Below are 18,809 nucleotides of genomic sequence, written 5' to 3' on the forward strand. Positions count from 1 at the left end.
ATGTACGCAGTACTCCTGCCACCCTGCAGGGGCAACAGCGAGGCATATGTGTCACAATGAAGCAGCAGCGGGGCGAGTAGAAACCAAAATTTGAATTATCGACCCTGAAAAAAAAAATCTAAATAAATCGCAAATGTCGAAAATGTTGTGCATAAGGACATTTAGGTTGTTTTGTATTGCAATTTCTGACTTTGTGAAGTGTTTTGTTTTCATGGTCGTAACTCTCTGCCGATCAAAGCTTGTTTGACATAAGTATCGCTAAATTTGACCAGTAGAGGGTCATAACGCTACGCCTCAGGGTTTTAATTGTGTTGAGCCACTTTCCTTGTGTGCAATGGTTGCTGTGGATGTTGTTGAATTTCTATATACATAAACTTCTGTAGTATTTTACCTGAATGTATAAACACTAAGCCTATTTTACTTATGCGAATCACACAATGGACATTATAGTTCAGTTATGTTTATTTTAGGTTTGCATTTTCAGTCTTAGAAACTTAAATGAAGAACTAAGAGTAAAGAAGGAAGAAAGATAATTCAAAAGAAGGAACGTCAATCCTCAACAAAACCTCTTGAGCTTCTGTTTCTTCATGCTGTTAACTAGCTGTACACACTGAAAATGAGTAGCGAGGGCAGAATAATGAAGTCATTAACAGTGCAGTGTGAAAGCCGATGTGTTTACTTAGCAAATAAGTAAAACAAATTGTCAAAGAAATCCAAGCTGTGGGGGCACTTTCTGACCAAACATCCAAACTTCTGGCCTCTGATGTCGTTGAATAGCCCTGACTTAAACCATAACCAAATGGACAAGAGTCACTAAGCACTCTGTGTATATATACAAGCGTTTGAACGTGGTAGTTGAAGTTCCACAAAGTAAGAAAACAGCACTTTTGAGGGTTTGCTCATCCTCGACGATCCTTGTGTGTGACCGAATACGCATTTATTACTGCCAAAATCCACAAACACACACAAATGTTTTTACTCATGCCCAATAGGTCGCAAGTAAAAAACAATTTTCTTCAATGTAAAAAGATTTGCAAGTATAAGAATAATTTTCTTCAATTTAAAAAGATTTGTAAGTATAAAAACTATTTTATTAAATTTAAAAAAATATTTAAAAGTATAAAAAATATTTTCCTTAATTAAAAAAAGTAATTGCAAGTATAACAACTATTTTCTTCAATTTAAAAAAGGATTTACAAGTGTAACAACTATTTTATTCAATTAAAAAAAGATTAAAATGTTTAAAAACTATTTTCTTCAATTTGAAACATATTTGCAAGTATAACAACAGTTGTCTTCCATTTAAAAAATATTTAAATGTTTAAAACCACTTTTCTTCAATTTAAAAAGAGATTTACAAGTTGACAAAAACAGTTTTCTGCAAATTAAAAATACAATTCACAAGTATAAAACTATTGTCTTCAATTTAAAAAAGATTTGCAAGTACACAATTTTGTGCTAGTAAAAAAACAAAAAAATGTATTAAAATAAAAATAAAAAAACGATTCACAAGTATGGAACCAAGTTAAAACTTTTGGCAGTAGTATTCCACCAAGTGCGATACACCCACTAGCAGTCAGAGCAGCCGTAATTCGCACTGTAAAACGACAGGTGGTGCTCCTGAGTCAATTTAAAGCCAACAGAGCTGCTGTTATGTGCGCATGGTGCCGTCTGCCAAAAATATCAGAAGAAAAAAAGCAGGGTGGGTGTAAAATGGCGGACAGAAGAGTGGGGAACCACCAGGTTAACTTACCGGTTGAGCATGTTTAGTTTGAGAATATATTTTTACAGAGGGCCAAAGCTGTGGGCAGAATGGGACGCTGCGGTACTCAGTTGTAATACCCTTTTCCACTACTTGTGGCAGTAATGACAATATCAAATAAACAGAAAAAGTCTGGAGCTAAAGTCATAGAAGTTTTCTAAAGTGCAAAAATTATGACTAAAATGGTGAAGCTGTGTTTTTATTATGTATACACTTTATTTTTCTTGACAGTTTGTTAAGAAACATATTCATTTGTAATTAATTTGATTTTTAAATGTATTTTTAGTTATTTAATTGTAAAGAGCTAAATGACCTAAGCCCAATGTTTGTGTTAAAAAAATAATATTAGTGCTGATATTATTTGACAAGACCCTGAACGGGACAAGCGGTAGAAACTGGATGGATGGATCATTTGACAAGGTTGTAAACTGAAAGTAGGTTAGATATAAATATTGAGAATGATTAATATCAAGTGTAAATATTTCAGTGAGCTCCGGCGCCCTCTGTAGTGGAAAAGTTAGGAGTTAAGAACCCTTGCCATAAAGCTTGACTTACTTTGCTTCCTCATCCCTGGCTACCAGAAGGCGCATGCGATTGGTCGCTGAAGCGGCTCTCAAGACGTCCACAGCTCTGATCCACAACAACAACAAAATAAATCAATATATTTTCCAAATTTTGACACAAAGATTCTCTCAAATTACCTTTCACTTGTGACACCGATTAGACTTTCCCCATTGACTTCCAAGATCTGGTCTCCAGGCAACAGGTTTCCTAGCAGAAGTCAGAGATAGCTTGTTTATTATTATTATTATTACTATTATAATAATATTATTATCATTGTTATTATTATTATTATTATTATTATATTATTATTATTATCATTATTATTACGATTGGTATTGTTACAGTATTATTATTATTATACTATTATTGTTATTATTATATACTATTATCATTATTAATATTCCCAGGTACAAAAAAAGTGTACGTCGGAGGAAATAAAGTGTATGATGGAGGAAATAAATTGTACGTTGGAACAAATAGTGTACATTGGAACAAATAAAGTGAACGCTGGAACAAATAAAGTGTACGTCGAAGGAAATAAAGTGTACATTGGAACAAATAAAGTGTATGTTGGAGGAAATAAAGTGTACGTTGAAGGAAATAAAGTGTACATTGGAACAAATAAGGTGTAAGTTGGAACAAATAAAGTGTACGTTGGAGGAAATAAAGTGTATGTTGGAACAAATAAAGTGTACGTAGAAGCAAATAAAGTGTATGTTGGAGGAAATAAAGTGTACGTTGGAGGAAATAAAGTGTACTTTGGAACAAATAAAGTGTATGTAGGAGCAAATAAAGTGTACGTTGGAGGAAATAAAGTGTACGTCGGAGGAAATAAAGTGTAGGTTGGAACAAATAAAGTATATGTCGGAACAAATAAAGTGTACGTTGGAACAAATAAAGTGTATGTTGGAACAAATAAAGTGTACGTTGGAACAAATAAAGTGTACGTTGGAGGAAATAAAGTGTACAATGGAACAAATAAAGTGTACAATGGAACAAATAAAGTGTATGTTGGAGGAAATAAAGTGTATGTTGGAACAAATAAAGTGTATGTTGGAACAAATAAAGTGTATGTTGGAACAAATAAAGTGTACGTTGGAACAAATAAAGTGTACGTAGAAGCAAATAAAGTGTATGTTGGAGGAAATAAAGTGTACGTTGGAGGAAATAAAGTGTACTTTGGAACAAATAAAGTGTATGTAGGAGCAAATAAAGTGTACGTTGGAACAAATAAAGTGTACGTCGGAGGAAATAAAGTGTATGTTGGAACAAATAAAGTATATGTCGGAACAAATAAAGTGTACGTTGGAACAAATAAAGTGTATGTTGGAACAAATAAAGTGTACGTTGGAACAAATAAAGTGTACGTTGGAGGAAATAAAGTGTACAATGGAACAAATAAAGTGTACAATGGAACAAATAAAGTGTATGTTGGAGGAAATAAAGTGTATGTTGGAACAAATAAAGTGTATGTTGGAACAAATAAAGTGTATGTTGGAACAAATAAAGTGTACGTTGGAACAAATAAAGTGTACGTAGAAGCAAATAAAGTGTATGTTGGAGGAAATAAAGTGTACGTTGGAGGAAATAAAGTGTACTTTGGAACAAATAAAGTGTATGTAGGAGCAAATAAAGTGTACGTTGGAGGAAATAAAGTGTACGTCGGAGGAAATAAAGTGTATGTTGGAACAAATAAAGTGTACGTAGAAGCAAATAAAGTGTATGTTGGAGGAAATAAAGTGTACGTTGGAGGAAATAAAGTGTACTTTGGAACAAATAAAGTGTATGTAGGAGCAAATAAAGTGTACGTTGGAGGAAATAAAGTGTACGTCGGAGGAAATAAAGTGTATGTTGGAACAAATAAAGTATATGTCGGAACAAATAAAGTGTACGTTGGAACAAATAAAGTGTATGTTGGAACAAATAAAGTGTACGTTGGAACAAATAAAGTGTACGTTGGAGGAAATAAAGTGTACAATGGAACAAATAAAGTGTACAATGGAACAAATAAAGTGTATGTTGGAGGAAATAAAGTGTATGTTGGAACAAATAAAGTGTATGTTGGAACAAATAAAGTGTATGTTGGAACAAATAAAGTGTACGTTGGAACAAATAAAGTGTACGTAGAAGCAAATAAAGTGTATGTTGGAGGAAATAAAGTGTACGTTGGAGGAAATAAAGTGTACTTTGGAACAAATAAAGTGTATGTAGGAGCAAATAAAGTGTACGTTGGAGGAAATAAAGTGTACGTCGGAGGAAATAAAGTGTATGTTGGAACAAATAAAGTATATGTCGGAACAAATAAAGTGTACGTTGGAACAAATAAAGTGTATGTTGGAACAAATAAAGTGTACGTTGGAACAAATAAAGTGTACGTTGGAGGAAATAAAGTGTACAATGGAACAAATAAAGTGTACAATGGAAGATATAAACTGTATGTTGGAGGAAATAAAGTGTATGTTGGAACAAATAAAGTGTATGTTGGAACAAATAAAGTGTATGTTGGAACAAATAAAGTGTAAGTTGGAACAAATAAAGTGTAAGTAGGAGCAAATAAAGTGTACGTTGGAACAAATAAAGTGTACATCGAAGGAAATTAAGTGTACGTTGGAACAAATAAAGTATATGTCGGAACAAACAAAGTGTACGTTGGAACAAATAAAGTGTATGTTGGAACAAATAAAGTGTACGTTGGAACAAATAAAGTGTACGTTGGAGGAAATAAAGTGTACAATGGAACAAATAAAGTGTACAATGGAACAAATAAAGTGTATGTTGGAGGAAATAAAGTGTATGTTGGAACAAATAAAGTGTATGTTGGAACAAATAAAGTGTATGTTGGAACAAATAAAGTGTACGTTGGAACAAATAAAGTGTAAGTAGGAGCAAATAAAGTGTACGTTGGAGGAAATAAAGTGTACATCGAAGGAAATTAAGTGTACGTTGGAACAAATAAAGTGTACGTTGGAACAAATAAAGTGTATGTTGGAACAAATAAAGTGTACGTTGGAACAAATAAAGTGTACGTTGGAGGAAATAAAGTGTACATCGAAGGAAATTAAGTGTACGTTGGAACAAATAAAGTGTACGTAGGAGCAAATAAAGTGTACGTCGGAAGAAATAAAGTGTACGTTGGAACAAATAAAGTGTACGTTGGAGGAAATAAAGTGTACAATGGAACAAATAAAGTGTACGTTGGAATAAATAAAGTGTACGTAGGAGCAAATAAAGTGTACGTTGGACGAAATACAGTGTACGTTGGAACAAGTAAAGTGTACGTAGGAGCAAATAAAGTGTACGTTGGAAGAAATAATGTGTACGTTGGAACAAATAAAGTGTACGTTGGAACAAATGTACGTTGGAGGAAATAATTTTCATATTACAGTCAAACACACAAGTGGCCACAATACACAGGTTTCAAATTTGTGGCCATTTCCTGTTTTGGTAATATAAATGTTATGGTTAACTAAAGGGAGATGACGGCAGACTGACACCAGGTGGCAGTAATGTTCAATAATGTATTATATAATATTAATAATAATAATAATAAACAATACTAAACTAATAAAATAACCCAAGGAGATGGAGTGTGTCAAACCCAAGTGCACATATGTGTTACTATGCGTGTAAATTAACTGAAATGTGTGTTACCAAGTGTTATAGAGAGCGAAGGAACAATTCAGTCCGAGGGGCAAGCAGATGAACATCCAGGGCAGGAGAGGAGAGGCTAGATCCGTGTTCAGGCGAGGTTCAGGAATCGAGGAAGGCAGTCCAAAAACACAGGGGGGAACAAAAGACAATCTCGAAGGGGGAAGACTAGTACACAGAGAGGTAACTAAGTTCCCACCCGATCCTTGGGTCCACTGGACCTTTATCCAGCCCGCCCTCATCAGTGCTGCTGGCCGAGATGCAGAGGTCGGCCCTGCCGGCCGAGGTGCAGAGGTCAGGGCCAGCCTGGGAGCTGGTGGAGGGGCGGAGGTCAGGGCCAGCCAGGGAGCTGGTGGAGAAGCGGGGGCCAGCCTGGGAGCTGGTGGAGACGAGGGGGCCAGCCTGGGAGCTGGTGATAGCTCGGAGGCTACTCTGAGGACTGGTGCTAGCTCGGAGGCTACGCTGGGGACTGGTGCTAGCTCGGAGGCTACTCTGAGGACTGGTGCTAGCTCGGAGGCTAGCATAGAGACTGGTGCTAGCTCGGGGGCTAGCTTGGGGACTTGTACTAGCTCGGGGGATAGCCTGGGGGATGGTGCTAGCTCGGGGGCTAGCCAAGGGCCTGGTGCTAGCTCGGGGGCTAGTCGAGGGGCTGGTGCTAGCTCGGGGGCCAGCCATAGGGGGCTGGTGGCTGCGGCTGGGAAAAGCGGAAGACAGGTGGGATTTGTCTGGCAGGGGGTAGCAGCCGCGCCATCACACCAGCACAGCCACCAGTACTATTCTCCCCCCTCCGAAAGCGGATGCCAGACGCTTCCTGCTGACTGAGGAACAGTCTCTAAGGGTGGGATGAGGGTGTCCAGGCAACAAGAAAATTCCTCCTTGCTCATATCGTTAATAAACATCCCCTTCCAAGACATGTCGACAGGACAAGACAAATCCTACCGTGTGGAGCGGAAAAAGAAAAAGACATGGTGATTGGGGCAAAAAGAGGTAGGAAAAAAAAATCACAGGGGGCGGGACTAAAGTCACTGGAAGCAGGGCTAATAAACTGTGCAGTCAGGTCCTCAATAATTTTTGGCAGGAACTTACTTTTATGGTTAACTAAGGGGAGATGACGGCAGGCTTACACCAGGTGGCAGTAATGTTCAATAATTTATTATAATAATAATAATAATAATAATAATAAGAAGAAGAAGAAGAAGAAGAAGAAGAAGAAGAAGAAGAAGAAGAAGAAGAACAATACTAAACTAATAAGATAACCCAAGGAGAATGACTGTGTCTAACCCAAGTGCATAAGTGTGTTACTATGTGTGTAAATTAACTGAATAGTGTGTTACCAAGTGTTGTAGGAACAATTCAGTCCGAGGGGCAGGCAGATGAACATCCAGGGCAGTTCCAGCCCGCTAATCACACAAGCATAGTTCCACCAACCGTTTTCCCCATCCCAGTCAAGACGGAGGAACCCATGCAGCTAGGCAGAGCACGCCTTGCGGCGGAGGAGAGGAAAAGGAGGTTCCGGCAGCGCCTTTGTCTTTATTGCGGGTTAGCGGGGCACGCAATAAAGACATGTCCGACGCAGCCAAAAGACAAGGCTCACTAGCAGGGGGAATCCTAGTGAGCCACACTTCCGTTCCCCAAGTCACCAAAGACCCTGGCATTCTATTCCCGGCTACCCTGTCCTGGAGCTCAAAGAGCCTGACCGTCAGGGCCTATCTGGACTTAGGGGCCCACAATAGCTTTATGGACCGGGAGTTTGCCCAACAGGCCGGAATCAGTCTCTTGCCCCTGGACACCTCCCTACTGGCTCAAACCCTGGATGGACACCCTCTGGGACTTATTACACACCGCACAGAACCGTTATCCCTGACCCTTTCGGGTAACCACACCGAGACCCTCAGCTTTTGAATCCATGATGCTCCGATCACTCCACTTGTCTATGGCCGATCCTGGCTCCGGAAACACGACTCTCATATTTCCTGGTCCTCGGGAAAAGTCTTGGCCTGGAGTACGGAATGTCATGAAAACTGTCTGAAATCTGAATTAAGCCGGTCGGGTAGTCCCAGACCTGCGTCACCTCCTGATGACCTGTCTAATACTCCTTCTGTATACCATGATCTTCGAAAAGGAACGTTCACCTTCCCTTCCCCCACACAGACCTTAGGACTGCGCCATCGAACTAATGTTGTCCTTCCTTCTAGCCGCCTGTACAAACACCCATTTTTAGTCCAGACGGATCACCGCAACCTCATCCACATTCGCTATGCTAAAAGGCTCAACGACCGTCAGGCATGATGACCACAATTTTTCAGCCATTTTGACTGCACAATGCTCCAGCAACACGAAGGCGGATGCCCTCTCCCGGCAGTTCTCGGAGGAACCCTCCAGCCCACCCACAGCGGAAGCTATCCTCCCTCCTGCTTGTATTATGGGCATGGTAACTTGGGAGGTTGAGAATCTGTTCAGGGAAGCTTTGCGCTCTGACCCGGGCCTGTACGGCGGACCATCCGACAGACTGTTAGTTCCCAAGAACTGCGCCCTAAGGTATTGAACTGGGGTCATTCCAGTGTCTTCGCTTGTCATCCTGGAGTGCACAGGTCCCTATCATTTATCCGACTGCATTTTTAGTGGCTATCCATGGAGGCTGATACCCGGGAGTTTGTCGCTTGGACCATCTGCTCCCGCAACATTCAAGCTGTTGGAGCTGTTGGACACAACAGCTCCCCGGTGCGCCTGTTGTGTCTGCTACCCATCCCCAGCCGTCCCTGGTCCCAGATCGCTGTGGACTTTGTTACAAGATAGTCGACAGAGCCTCCAAAGGGGAACACTTCATTCCCCTTTCCCTCCACTCTGCCGCCGAGATGGGAGAACTTCTCACACATGTCATCAGACTGCATGAGATCCCCATGGATGTCGTGTCAGACTGTGGTCCACAATTCATCTCCCGTGTCTGGCAGACTTTTTGCAAGGGAATTGGGGCCAGAGTAATGGTCAAGCGGACAGAGCCAATCAGTGCGTGGAGACCATACTGCGCTGTATGTCTGCCCGCCAGCCACCAAGTACCTTCCGTAGGTGGAGTACGCCTACAACTCCATGACCAGCTTTGCCACAGGTATGTCACCTTTTGAGTGTTCATTGGGCTATCAACCGCCCCTGTTCCACCAGCAGGCAGTTGAAGCATCAGTTCCTTCCACCCAAGCTCACCTGAGATGCTGTTGTTGTGCCGGGAGGACCACCCGCGCTGCTCTGTTGAGAGCCTCCGGAAGAATGCGTTGCAGCACCAGCCGACGTCACACCCCGGCTCCCACTTATAAGCCCGGGCAGCAAGTGATGTTGCATAACAAGGAACTTCACTTTCTGGTATCATCTCTGAAGTTAGCACAACGCTACGTGGGACCATTACCCATAAAGAGGATCATCAACCCAGCTCCGTACATCTCACGCTACTGCAATCTAGTCTTACCCAGTTTTCCATGTTTCTCAGATTAAGCCTGTGGCAGTCAGTTCTCTCTTGGCCCCTGTCCCTGTCCCCCCCCCCCCCCCCCCCCTTCCAGGGTCCTCGAGAGCGGTGATCCGGTATGGACCGTCAGGGAGATTCTTAGGGTTCGTCGACAGGGTAGGGGTTTAGTTTATTTAGTGGATTGGGAGGGTTATGGTCCTGAGGACCGATCCTGGGTTCTGGCCTCCTACTTCACTGACCCATCACTTTTGGAGGACTTCTACAGGACTCACCCTGATGCACCTTGACGCTTGTCGGGAACCTCGCATAAGGAGGGGGTTGGGGGGTACTGTTACAGCTCAGGCTCCTGCCGCCTCTCATCCATTTGTGCACTCCAGTGAGCGCGCTTCTGGACACGCCCATGGGCGTTCCCCTCCGGCTACACAATCACCACACCTGATGCTGTTCCAGTGCCTGAACTTAGCGACATTTCGCAGTACTGTAAGCACACACGTATCTAGCTTCCTCTCCATGTACATTCTCGCTCTCTGTGTTTCCCCACCTCTGTGCTCATCGTGTGTTGTCGTTTGTCGTGTTCCTGCAGTCCCTCTTCATTCCATGGATTCAAGCTGTGAGTCTTGTCTCCCCGGATTCCCTCTGGTCTTTTTGCTGCCTTCCTGGATCTTGACCTCACGCCTGACCACGGACCTCCGAGCTTGCCTTGCCCTTTCTGGACTTCAGCCTCTCACTCAACACACACCTTCAAAAACTCCCGGTAATACTCAGTTAGACACAACACATAGTCACACCGTACTTCTTTGGTTTAGTTACACACTCTTTACTTCCTTGTGTTTAATAAACACTTCTCTAACTATCGACGCCCCTGTCTCAGTGCCGTCTCCTTCTCCATAGTACTCTCACAAATAACAATACATATATGATTGTTTGGTGTAGAATCTTATGTGTGAATACTTGGACTTTTACACAACAATAATAATAACAATAATAATAAAAAGAAGAAGAAGAAGAAGAAGAAGAAGAAAAAGAAGAAGAAGAAGAAGAAGAAGAAGAAGAAAAAGAAGAAATATTATTTGTCGAATCTCATGTGTGAATACTTGTACACAATAATTTTAATAATAATAATCCATCTATCCATCCATCCATATTCTACCGCTTATAGTAATAATAATAATTAAAGCTGCAAGCAGCGTTGGTCGGGTCCGCCGTTGGCCGCCGCCGCCGTGTCCCGAGTCCCGATCTTAGTCAGACCTACATAGAGGTCTTTGTTTCATGTCTCCACGACATTCCTAACAGAAGTTACAAGCAGTTTTTTCTGGAAAAAGGTGACGGCCTTTTACAAAACTTTTATTTTGAAGGGGTGATTGCCAATTTCCTGTTGATTTCAACTGAAAGATGCCAATCATCAAAATGTAGGTCTAAGTGAGACCTACATTGAGGTTTTTGTTTCATGTCTGTCTGACATTCCTACCAGAAGTTACAAGCAGTTAGATCTGTTTCCTCTTCCTAGGAGCAGTTTTTTCTGTGTTTTATTCAAAAATTGCAATAGAGTGCAATTTTGAGTTTTAAGGTTTGTTTTTTTCACTAGATCACAATTCCTGCCAGTCCTGATGTGTGTGCCAAGTTTGGTGAGTTTTGAAGCATTTTAAGGGGGTCAAATTACAGCTGAAAGAGCCAAAAATAGCATTTTTTACGAAAATTTTGCTTTGAATGAGTTTTTGCAAAATTTCTGTTGATTTTGGGTATAGACGTTTTTTATTGGAAATGTAGGTCTAAGTCAGACCTACACAGAGGTTTTTGTTTCATCTCTCTACGACATTCCTAACGGAAGTTACAAGCAGTCTGTTTTTTGTCTCTTCCTAGGGGGCGCTAGCGCGCAATTTTCATTTTTGGGGTTTGTTTACCTAATAAGTTGGTCTGCCGCTCCATACCGATGTGTGTGTCAAATTTGGTGAGTTTTGAAGCATGTTAAGGGGGTCAAATTAGGGTATTGTCTGTGTTGTATTCCTAGGGGGCGCTAGAGCACAAATTTGAGTTTTGGGGTTTGGTTTTTTCATTAGCTCGCAATTTCTGCCAGTCCTGATGTGTGTGCCAAGTTTGGTGAGTTTTGAAGCATTTTAAGGGGGTGAAATTACAGCTCAAAGAGGTAAAAATGATATTTTGTTGGAAAATTTGCGCAGGGGATCTTTGAAGGCGCGTAAAATCAAAACCTTAGAACTTATCACAACTTTGTCCGACCACTTTTTTTAAAAGGGTTCAATCTCTCTTCTGTGCGAGTTTGAAGCCGAAACGACAAACGCACTGGGAGGAGTTTCGATTTGAAAAAGGTGACGGGTTTTTACAAAACTTTTATTTTGAAGGGGTAATTGCCAACTTCCTGTTGATTATTTCTGCTAGCTGTCAATTACTAAAATGTAGGTCTTAATGAGACCTACATAGAACTTTTTGTTTCATGTCTTTCCGGCATTCCTACCCGAAGTTACAAGCAGTTTTGTCTGTGGTTTCTTCCTGGAAGCAGTTTTTTCTGTGTTTTATTGAAAAATTGCGCTAGAGCACAATTTTGAGATTTTTTTTTTTTTTTTTTCATTAGATCACAATTTCTGCCAGTCCTGATGTGTGTGCCAAGTTTGGTGAGTTTTGAAGCATTTTAAGGTGGTCAAATTACAGCTCAAAGAGGCAAAAATAGCATTTTTTTGCGAAAATTTTGCTTTGAATGGGTTTTTGCAATATTTCTGTTGATTTTTGCCCCAGAACATACTATTATGAAATGTAGGTCTAAGTCAGATTTACATAGAGGTTTTCGTTTCATGTCTCTACGACATTCCTAACGGAAGTTACAATCAGTATGTTTTTTTTTTTTCATAGGGGGCGCTAGCGCGCAATTTTTTATTTTGGGGTTTGGTTGCTTAATATGTGTTTTTGCCAAGCCTTACCGATGTGTGTTTAAAATTTGGTGAGTTTTGGAGCATGGTCAGTGGGTCAAATTAGGGTTCGAAGCTGCGGAATAATAATAATAATAATTAAAGCTGCAAGCAGCGTTGGTCGGGTCCGCCGTTGGCCGCCGCCGCCGCCGCCGTGTCCCGAGTCCCGATCTTAGTCAGACCAACATAGAGGTCTTTGTTTCATGTCTCTACGACATTCCTAACAGAAGTTACAAGCAGTTTTGTCTGGAAAAAGGTGACAGCTTTTTACAAAACTTTTATTTTGAAGGGGTAATTGCCAACTTCCTGTTGATTTTAACTGAAAGATGCCACCTATCAAAATGTAGGTCTAAGTGAGACCTACACAGAGGTTTTTGTTTCATGTCTGTCCGACGTTCCTACCAGAAGTTACAGGCAGTTTTATCCGTTTCCTCTTCCTAGGAGCAGTTTTTCTGTGTTTTTTTCAAAAATTGCAATAGAGCGCAATTTTGAGTTTTAAGGTTTGGTTTTTTCACTAGATCGCAATTTCTGCCAGTCCTGATGTGTGTGCCAAGTTTGGTGAGTTTTGAAGCATTTTAAGGGGGTCAAATTAAAGCTCAAAGAGGCAAAAATAGCGTTTTTTGCGTAAATGTTGCTTTGAATGAGTTTTTGCAAAATTTCTGTTGATTTTGGGTATAGACATTTTTTATTGGAAATGTAGGTCTTAGTCAGACCTACACAGAGGTTTTTGTTTCATGTCTCTACGACATTCCTAACGGAAGTTACAAGCAGTCTGTTTTTTGTCTCTTCCTAGGGGGCGCTAGCGCGCAATTTTCATTTTTGGGGTTTGGTTGCTTAATAAGTTGGTCTGCTGCTCCATACCGATGTGTGTGTCAATTTTGGTGAGTTTTGAAGCATGTTAAGGGGGTCAAATTAGGGTGCGAAGGCGCGAATGCGCCTTGGGTTGCTGTCCCCGAGCCCCACGGCAGGAGAAGCCTTGCTGCCACTATTTAATGCATTGTGAAAGTAATGCAGTTGTTGTATTGAAGTGAAAATATCTAGCTTCCTGTTGATTTTTGCCAAAGTATGTTAATTATTCAAATGTAGGTCTAAGTCAGACCTACATAGTGGTTTTTGTTTCATGTCTCTACGACATTCCTACCGGAAGTTACAAGCAGTTTTGTCTTTGTTTTCTTCCTAGGAGCAGTTTGTCTGTGTTGTATTCCTAGGGGGCGCTAGAGCACAATTTTAAGTTTTGGAGTTTGGTTTTTTTATCAGCTCGCAATTGTTGCCAGTCCTGATGTGTGTGCCAAGTTTGGTGAGTTTTGAAGCATTTTAAGGGGGTCAAATTACAGCTCAAAGAGGCAAAAATGACATTTTTTAGGAAAATTTGCGCAGGGCGTCTTTGAAGGCGCGTAAAATCAAAACCGGAGAACTTATCACAATTTTGTCCGACCACTTTTTTTAAAAGGGTTCATTCTCTCTCCTGTGCGAGTTTGAAGCCGAAACGACAAACGCACTGGGAGGAGTTTCGATTTGAAAAAGGTGACGGGTTTTCACGAAAACTTTTATTTTGAAGGGGTAATTGCCAACTTCCTGTTGATTATTTCTGCTAGCTGTCAATTATTAAAATGTAGGTCTAAGTAAGACCTACATAGAAGTTTTTGTTTCATGTCTTTCCGACATTCCTACCGGAAGTTACAAGCAGTTTTGTCTGTGTTTTCTTCCTAGAAGCAGTTTTTTCTGTGTTTCATTAAAAAAATTTTGTAGAGCGCAATTTTGAGTTTTATGATTTTTTTTTTTCATTAAATCACAATTTCTGCCAGTCCTGATGTGTCTGCCAAGTTTGGTGAGTTTTGAAGCATTCTAAGGGGGTCAAATTACAGCTCAAAGAGGCAAAAATAGCATTTTTTGTGAAAATTTTGCTTTGAATGGGTTTTTGCAAAATTTCTGTAAATTTTTGCCCTAGAATATACAATTATGAAATTTAGGTCGAAGTCAGACCTACATAGAGGTTTTTGTTTCATGTCTCTACGACATTCCTAACGGAAGTTACAAGCAGTCTCTTTTTTTTTTCTTCCTAGGGGGCGCTATTGCGCAATTTTGATTTTTATGATTTGGCTCCCTAATATGTTGGGAAGGCATGAAAGACCGACGTGTGTGTCAAATTTGGTGAGTTTTGAAATATGTTAAGAGGGTGAAATTGGGGCGCGACGGTGCGGAAGAAAGAAAGAAAGAATAATAATTAAAGCTGCAAGCAGCGTTGGTCGGGTCCGCCGTTGGCCGCCGCCGCCGTGTCCCGAGTCCCGATCTTAGTCAGACCTCCATAGAAGTTTTTGTTTCATCACTCTACGACATTCCTAAGAGAATTTATAAGCAGTTTTATCAGTTTATTTTCCTAGGGGGCGCTAGAGCACAATTTTCATTTTTGGGGTTTGGTTTTTTTATTGGATGGCAATTTTCACCAGTCCTGATGTGTGTGTAAAATTTGGTGAGTTTTGAAGCATGTTAAGGGGGTCAAATTATAGATTTGCGTTTCTGGATGTTGTTGATAAATGGCTTTCGCTTGGCATTGTATAGCTTTAACTTGCACTTTGAAGCATTTTAAGGGTGTCAAATTTCAGTTCAAAGAGGCAAAACAGGCATATTTTGCGAAGATTTTGTTTTGAAGGGGTTTTTGCTAACTTCCTGTTGATTTTAGGTACAGAAGTGTTTATTGGAAATGTAGGTCTAAGTCAGACCTACACAGAGGTTTTTGTTTCATGTCTCTACGACATTCCTAACGGAAGTTACAAGCAGTCCGTTTTTTGTCTCTTCCTAGGGGGCGCTAGCGGGCAATTTTCATTTTCGGGGTTTGGTTGCTTAATAAGTTGGTCTGCCGCTCCATACCGACGTGTGTGTCAATTTTGGTGAGTTTTGAAGCATGTTAAGGGGGTCAAATTAGGGTGCGAAGGTGCGAGCGCGCCTTGGGTTGCTGTCCCCGAGCCCCACGGCAGGAGAAGCCTTGCTGCCACTATTTAATGCATTGTGAAAGTAATGCAGTTGTTGTATTGAAGTGAAAATATCAAGCTCCCTGTTGATTTTTGCCAAAGTATGTTAATTATTCAAATGTAGGTCTAAGTCAGACCTACATAGTGGTTTTTGTTTCATGTCTCTACGACATTCCTACCGGAAGTTACAAGCAGTTTTGTCTTTGTTTTCTTCCTAGGAGTAGTTTGTCTGTGTTGTATTCCTAGGGGGCGCTAGAGCACAATTTTGAGTTTTGGGGTTTGGTTTTTTTATCAGCTCGCAATTGTTGCCAGTCCTGATGTGTGTGCCAAGTTTGGTGTGTTTTGAAGCATTTTAAGGGGGTCAAATTACAGCTCAAAGAGGTAAAAATTATCTTTTTGAGGAAAATTTGCGCAGGGGATCTTTGAAGGCGCATAAAATCAAACCCTTAAAACTTATCACAATTTTGTCCGACCACTTTTTTTAAAAGGGTTCAATCTCTCTCCTGTGCGAGTTTGAAGCCGAAACGACAAACGCACTGGGAGGAGTTTCGATTTGAAAAAGGTGACGGGTTTTCACGAAAACTTTTATTTTGAAGGGGTAATTGCCAACTTCCTGTTGATTTTTTCTGCTAGCTGTCAATTATTAAAATGTAGGTCTAAGTAAGACCTACATAGAAGTTTTTGTTTCATGCCTTTCCGACATTCCTACCGGAAGTTACAAGCAGTTTTGTCTGTGTTTTCTTCCTAGAAGCAGTTTTTTCTGTGTTTCATTCCAAAAATTTTGTAGAGCGCAATTTTGAGTTTTAGAATTTTTTTTTTTCATTAGATCACAATTTCTGCCAGTCCTGATGTGTCTGCCAAGTTTGGTGAGTTTTGAAGCATTTTAAGGGGGTCAAATTACAGCTCAAAGAGGCAAAAAGAGCATTTTTGGTGAAAATTTTGCTTTGAAAGGGTTTTGCAAAATTTCTGTTGATTTTAGGTATAGGAGTTTCTGATGGGGAATTTAGGTCTAGGTCAGTTCTACATAGAGGATTTTGTTTCATGTCTCTACGACATTCCTACCGGAAGTTACAAGCAATCCATTTTTTGTCTTTTCCTAGGGGGCGCTAGAGCGCAATTTTGATTTTTCTGGTTCGGCTCCCTAATATGTTGGGAAGAAACTCCTCACCGACGCGTGTGTCAAATTTGGTGTTCTTTGAGGCATGGTCAGTGGGTCAAAATACAGCGCATAGGCGAGTATCGGTGCGGAAGAAAGAAAGAATAATAATAAGAATTAAAGCTGCAAGCAGCGTTGGTCGGGTCCGCCGCCGCCGCCGCCGCCGTGTCCCGAGTCCCGATCTTAGTCAGACCTCCATAGAAGTTTTTGTTTCATCACTCTACGACATTCCTAACAGAATTTACAAGCAGTTTTATCAGTTTATTTTCCTAGGGGGCGCTAGAGCACAATTTTCATTTTTGGGGTTTGCTTTTTTTATTGGATGGCAATTTTCACCAGTCCTGATGTGTGTGTAAAATTTGGTGAGTTTTGAAGCATGTTAAGGGGGTCAAATTACAGATCTGCGTTTCTGGATGTTGTTGATAAATGGCTTTCACTTGGCATTGTATAGCTTTAACTTGCACTTTGAAGCATTTTAAGGGGGTCAAATATCAGTTCAAAGAGACAAAAAAGTCATTTTTTGCAAAAAAAATTTTTTGAAGGGGTTTTTGTCAACTTCCTGTTGATTTTAGGTATAGAAGTGTTTAACGGAAATGTAGGTCTAAGTCAGACCTACATAGAGGTTTTTGTTTCATGTCCCTACGACATTCCTAACGGAAGTTACAAGCAGTCTGTTTTTTGTCTCTTCCTAGGTGGCGCTAGCTTGCAATTTTCATTTTTGGGGTTTGGTTGCTTAATAAGTTGGTCTGCCGCTCCATACCGATGTGTGTGTCAAATTTGGTGAGTTTTGAAGCATGTTAAGGGGGTCAAATTAGGGTGCGAAGGTGCGAGCGCGCCTTGGGTTGCTGTCCCCGAGCCCCACGGCAGGAGAAGCCTTGGTGACACTATTTAATGCATTGTGAAAGTAATGCAGTTTTTGTATTGAAGTGAAAATATCAAGCTTCCTGTTGATTTTTGCCAAAGTATGTTAATTATTCAAATGTAGGTCTAAGTCAGACCTACATAGTGGTTTTTGTTTCATGTCTCTCTAACATTCCTACCGGAAGTTACAAGCAGTTTTGTATTTGTTTCTTCCTAGGAGCAGTTTGTCTGTGTTGTATTCCTAGGGGGCGCTAGAGCACAATTTTGAGTTTTGGGGTTTGGTTTTTTTATTAGCTCGCAATTGTTGCCAGTCCTGATGTGTGTACCTAGTTTGGTGAGCTTTGAAGCATTTTAAGGGGGTCAAATTACAGCTCAAAGAGGCAAAAACGAATTTTTTTACGAAAATTTGCGCAGGGGTTCTTTGAAGGCGCGTAAAATCAAAACCTGAAAAGTTATCAAAATTTTGATCTATACTTTTAATCAGAAGGGTTCAAACTCTCTCCTGTGCGAGTTTGAAGCCGAAACGACAAACGCACTGGGAGGAGTTTTTATTTGAAAAAGGTGACGGGTTTTTACAAAACTTTTATTTTGAAGGGGTAATTTTTAACTTCCTGTTGATTTTTCTGCAGGATTTCAAATATCAAATTGTAGGTCTAAGTGAGACCTACATAGAGGTTTTTGTTTCATGTCTGTCCGACATTCCTACTGGAAGTTACAAGCAGTTTTGTCTATTTTCTCTTCCTAGGAGCAGTTTTTTCTGTGTTTTATTCAAAAATTGCCCTAGAGCGCATTTTTTAATTTTCGGGTTTGGTTTTTTCATTAGATCAAAATTTTTGCCAGTCCTGATGTGTGTGCCAAGTTTGGTGAGTTTTGAAGCATTTTAAGGGGGTCAAATTACAGCTCAAAGAGGCAAAAATAGCATTTTTTGCGAAAATTTTGCTTTGAATGAGTTTTTGCTAAATTTCTGTTGATTTTAGGTATAGGCATTTCTAATTGGAAATGTAGATCTAAGTCAGACCTACATAGAGGTTTTTGTTTCATGTCTCTACGACATTCCTAACGGAAGTTACAAGCAGTCTGTTTTTTTTCTCTTCCTAGGGGGCGCTAGCGCGCAATTTTCATTTTTGGGGTTTGGTTGGTTAATAGGTTGGGAAGGTCCACCGCACCGATGTGTGTGTCAAATTTGGTGAGTTTTGGAGCTTGTTGAGGGGGTGAAATTGGGGTGCGACGGTGCGGTATAATAAAGAATAATAATAATTAAAGCTGCAAGCAGCGTTGGTCGGGTCCGCCGTTGGCCGCCGCCCCCGCCGCCGTGTCCCGAGTCCCGATCTTAGTCAGACCTACATGGAAGTTTTTGTTTCATCACTCTACGACATTCCTAACAGAAGTTACAAGCAGTTTTGTCTGGAAAAAGGTGACGGCTTTTTACAAAACTTTTATTTTGAAGGGGTAATTGGCAACTTCCTGTTGATTTTAA

The 18,809-nt window shown here is 40.6% G+C and overlaps 1 protein-coding gene across 2 annotated transcripts in view; it reads right to left on the reverse strand.

The window, feature by feature from the left end:
- si:dkeyp-72e1.9 (syntaxin-binding protein 4) overlaps positions 1 to 18,809 on the reverse strand; it is a 220,597-nt gene that overhangs the window by 68,953 nt on the left and 132,835 nt on the right. The window contains exons 1-3 of one of the 2 annotated variants that reach the window (XM_061905998.1): positions 9,970 to 11,250; positions 2,464 to 2,533; positions 2,318 to 2,392 (exon numbers count right to left, since the gene is read on the reverse strand). In XM_061905998.1, the coding sequence (XP_061761982.1) occupies positions 2,318 to 2,352 (35 nt within the window). In that variant the 5' untranslated portion in view covers positions 2,353 to 2,392; positions 2,464 to 2,533; positions 9,970 to 11,250. Of the gene's footprint in view, positions 1 to 2,317; positions 2,393 to 2,463; positions 2,534 to 9,969; positions 11,251 to 18,809 lie in introns of those variants that run through there. The other variant, XM_061905997.1, reaches the window with a different exon arrangement.

This window comes from Nerophis ophidion, linkage group LG07, assembly GCF_033978795.1.
Source record: "Nerophis ophidion isolate RoL-2023_Sa linkage group LG07, RoL_Noph_v1.0, whole genome shotgun sequence".
NCBI lineage: Eukaryota > Metazoa > Chordata > Actinopteri > Syngnathiformes > Syngnathidae > Nerophis > Nerophis ophidion.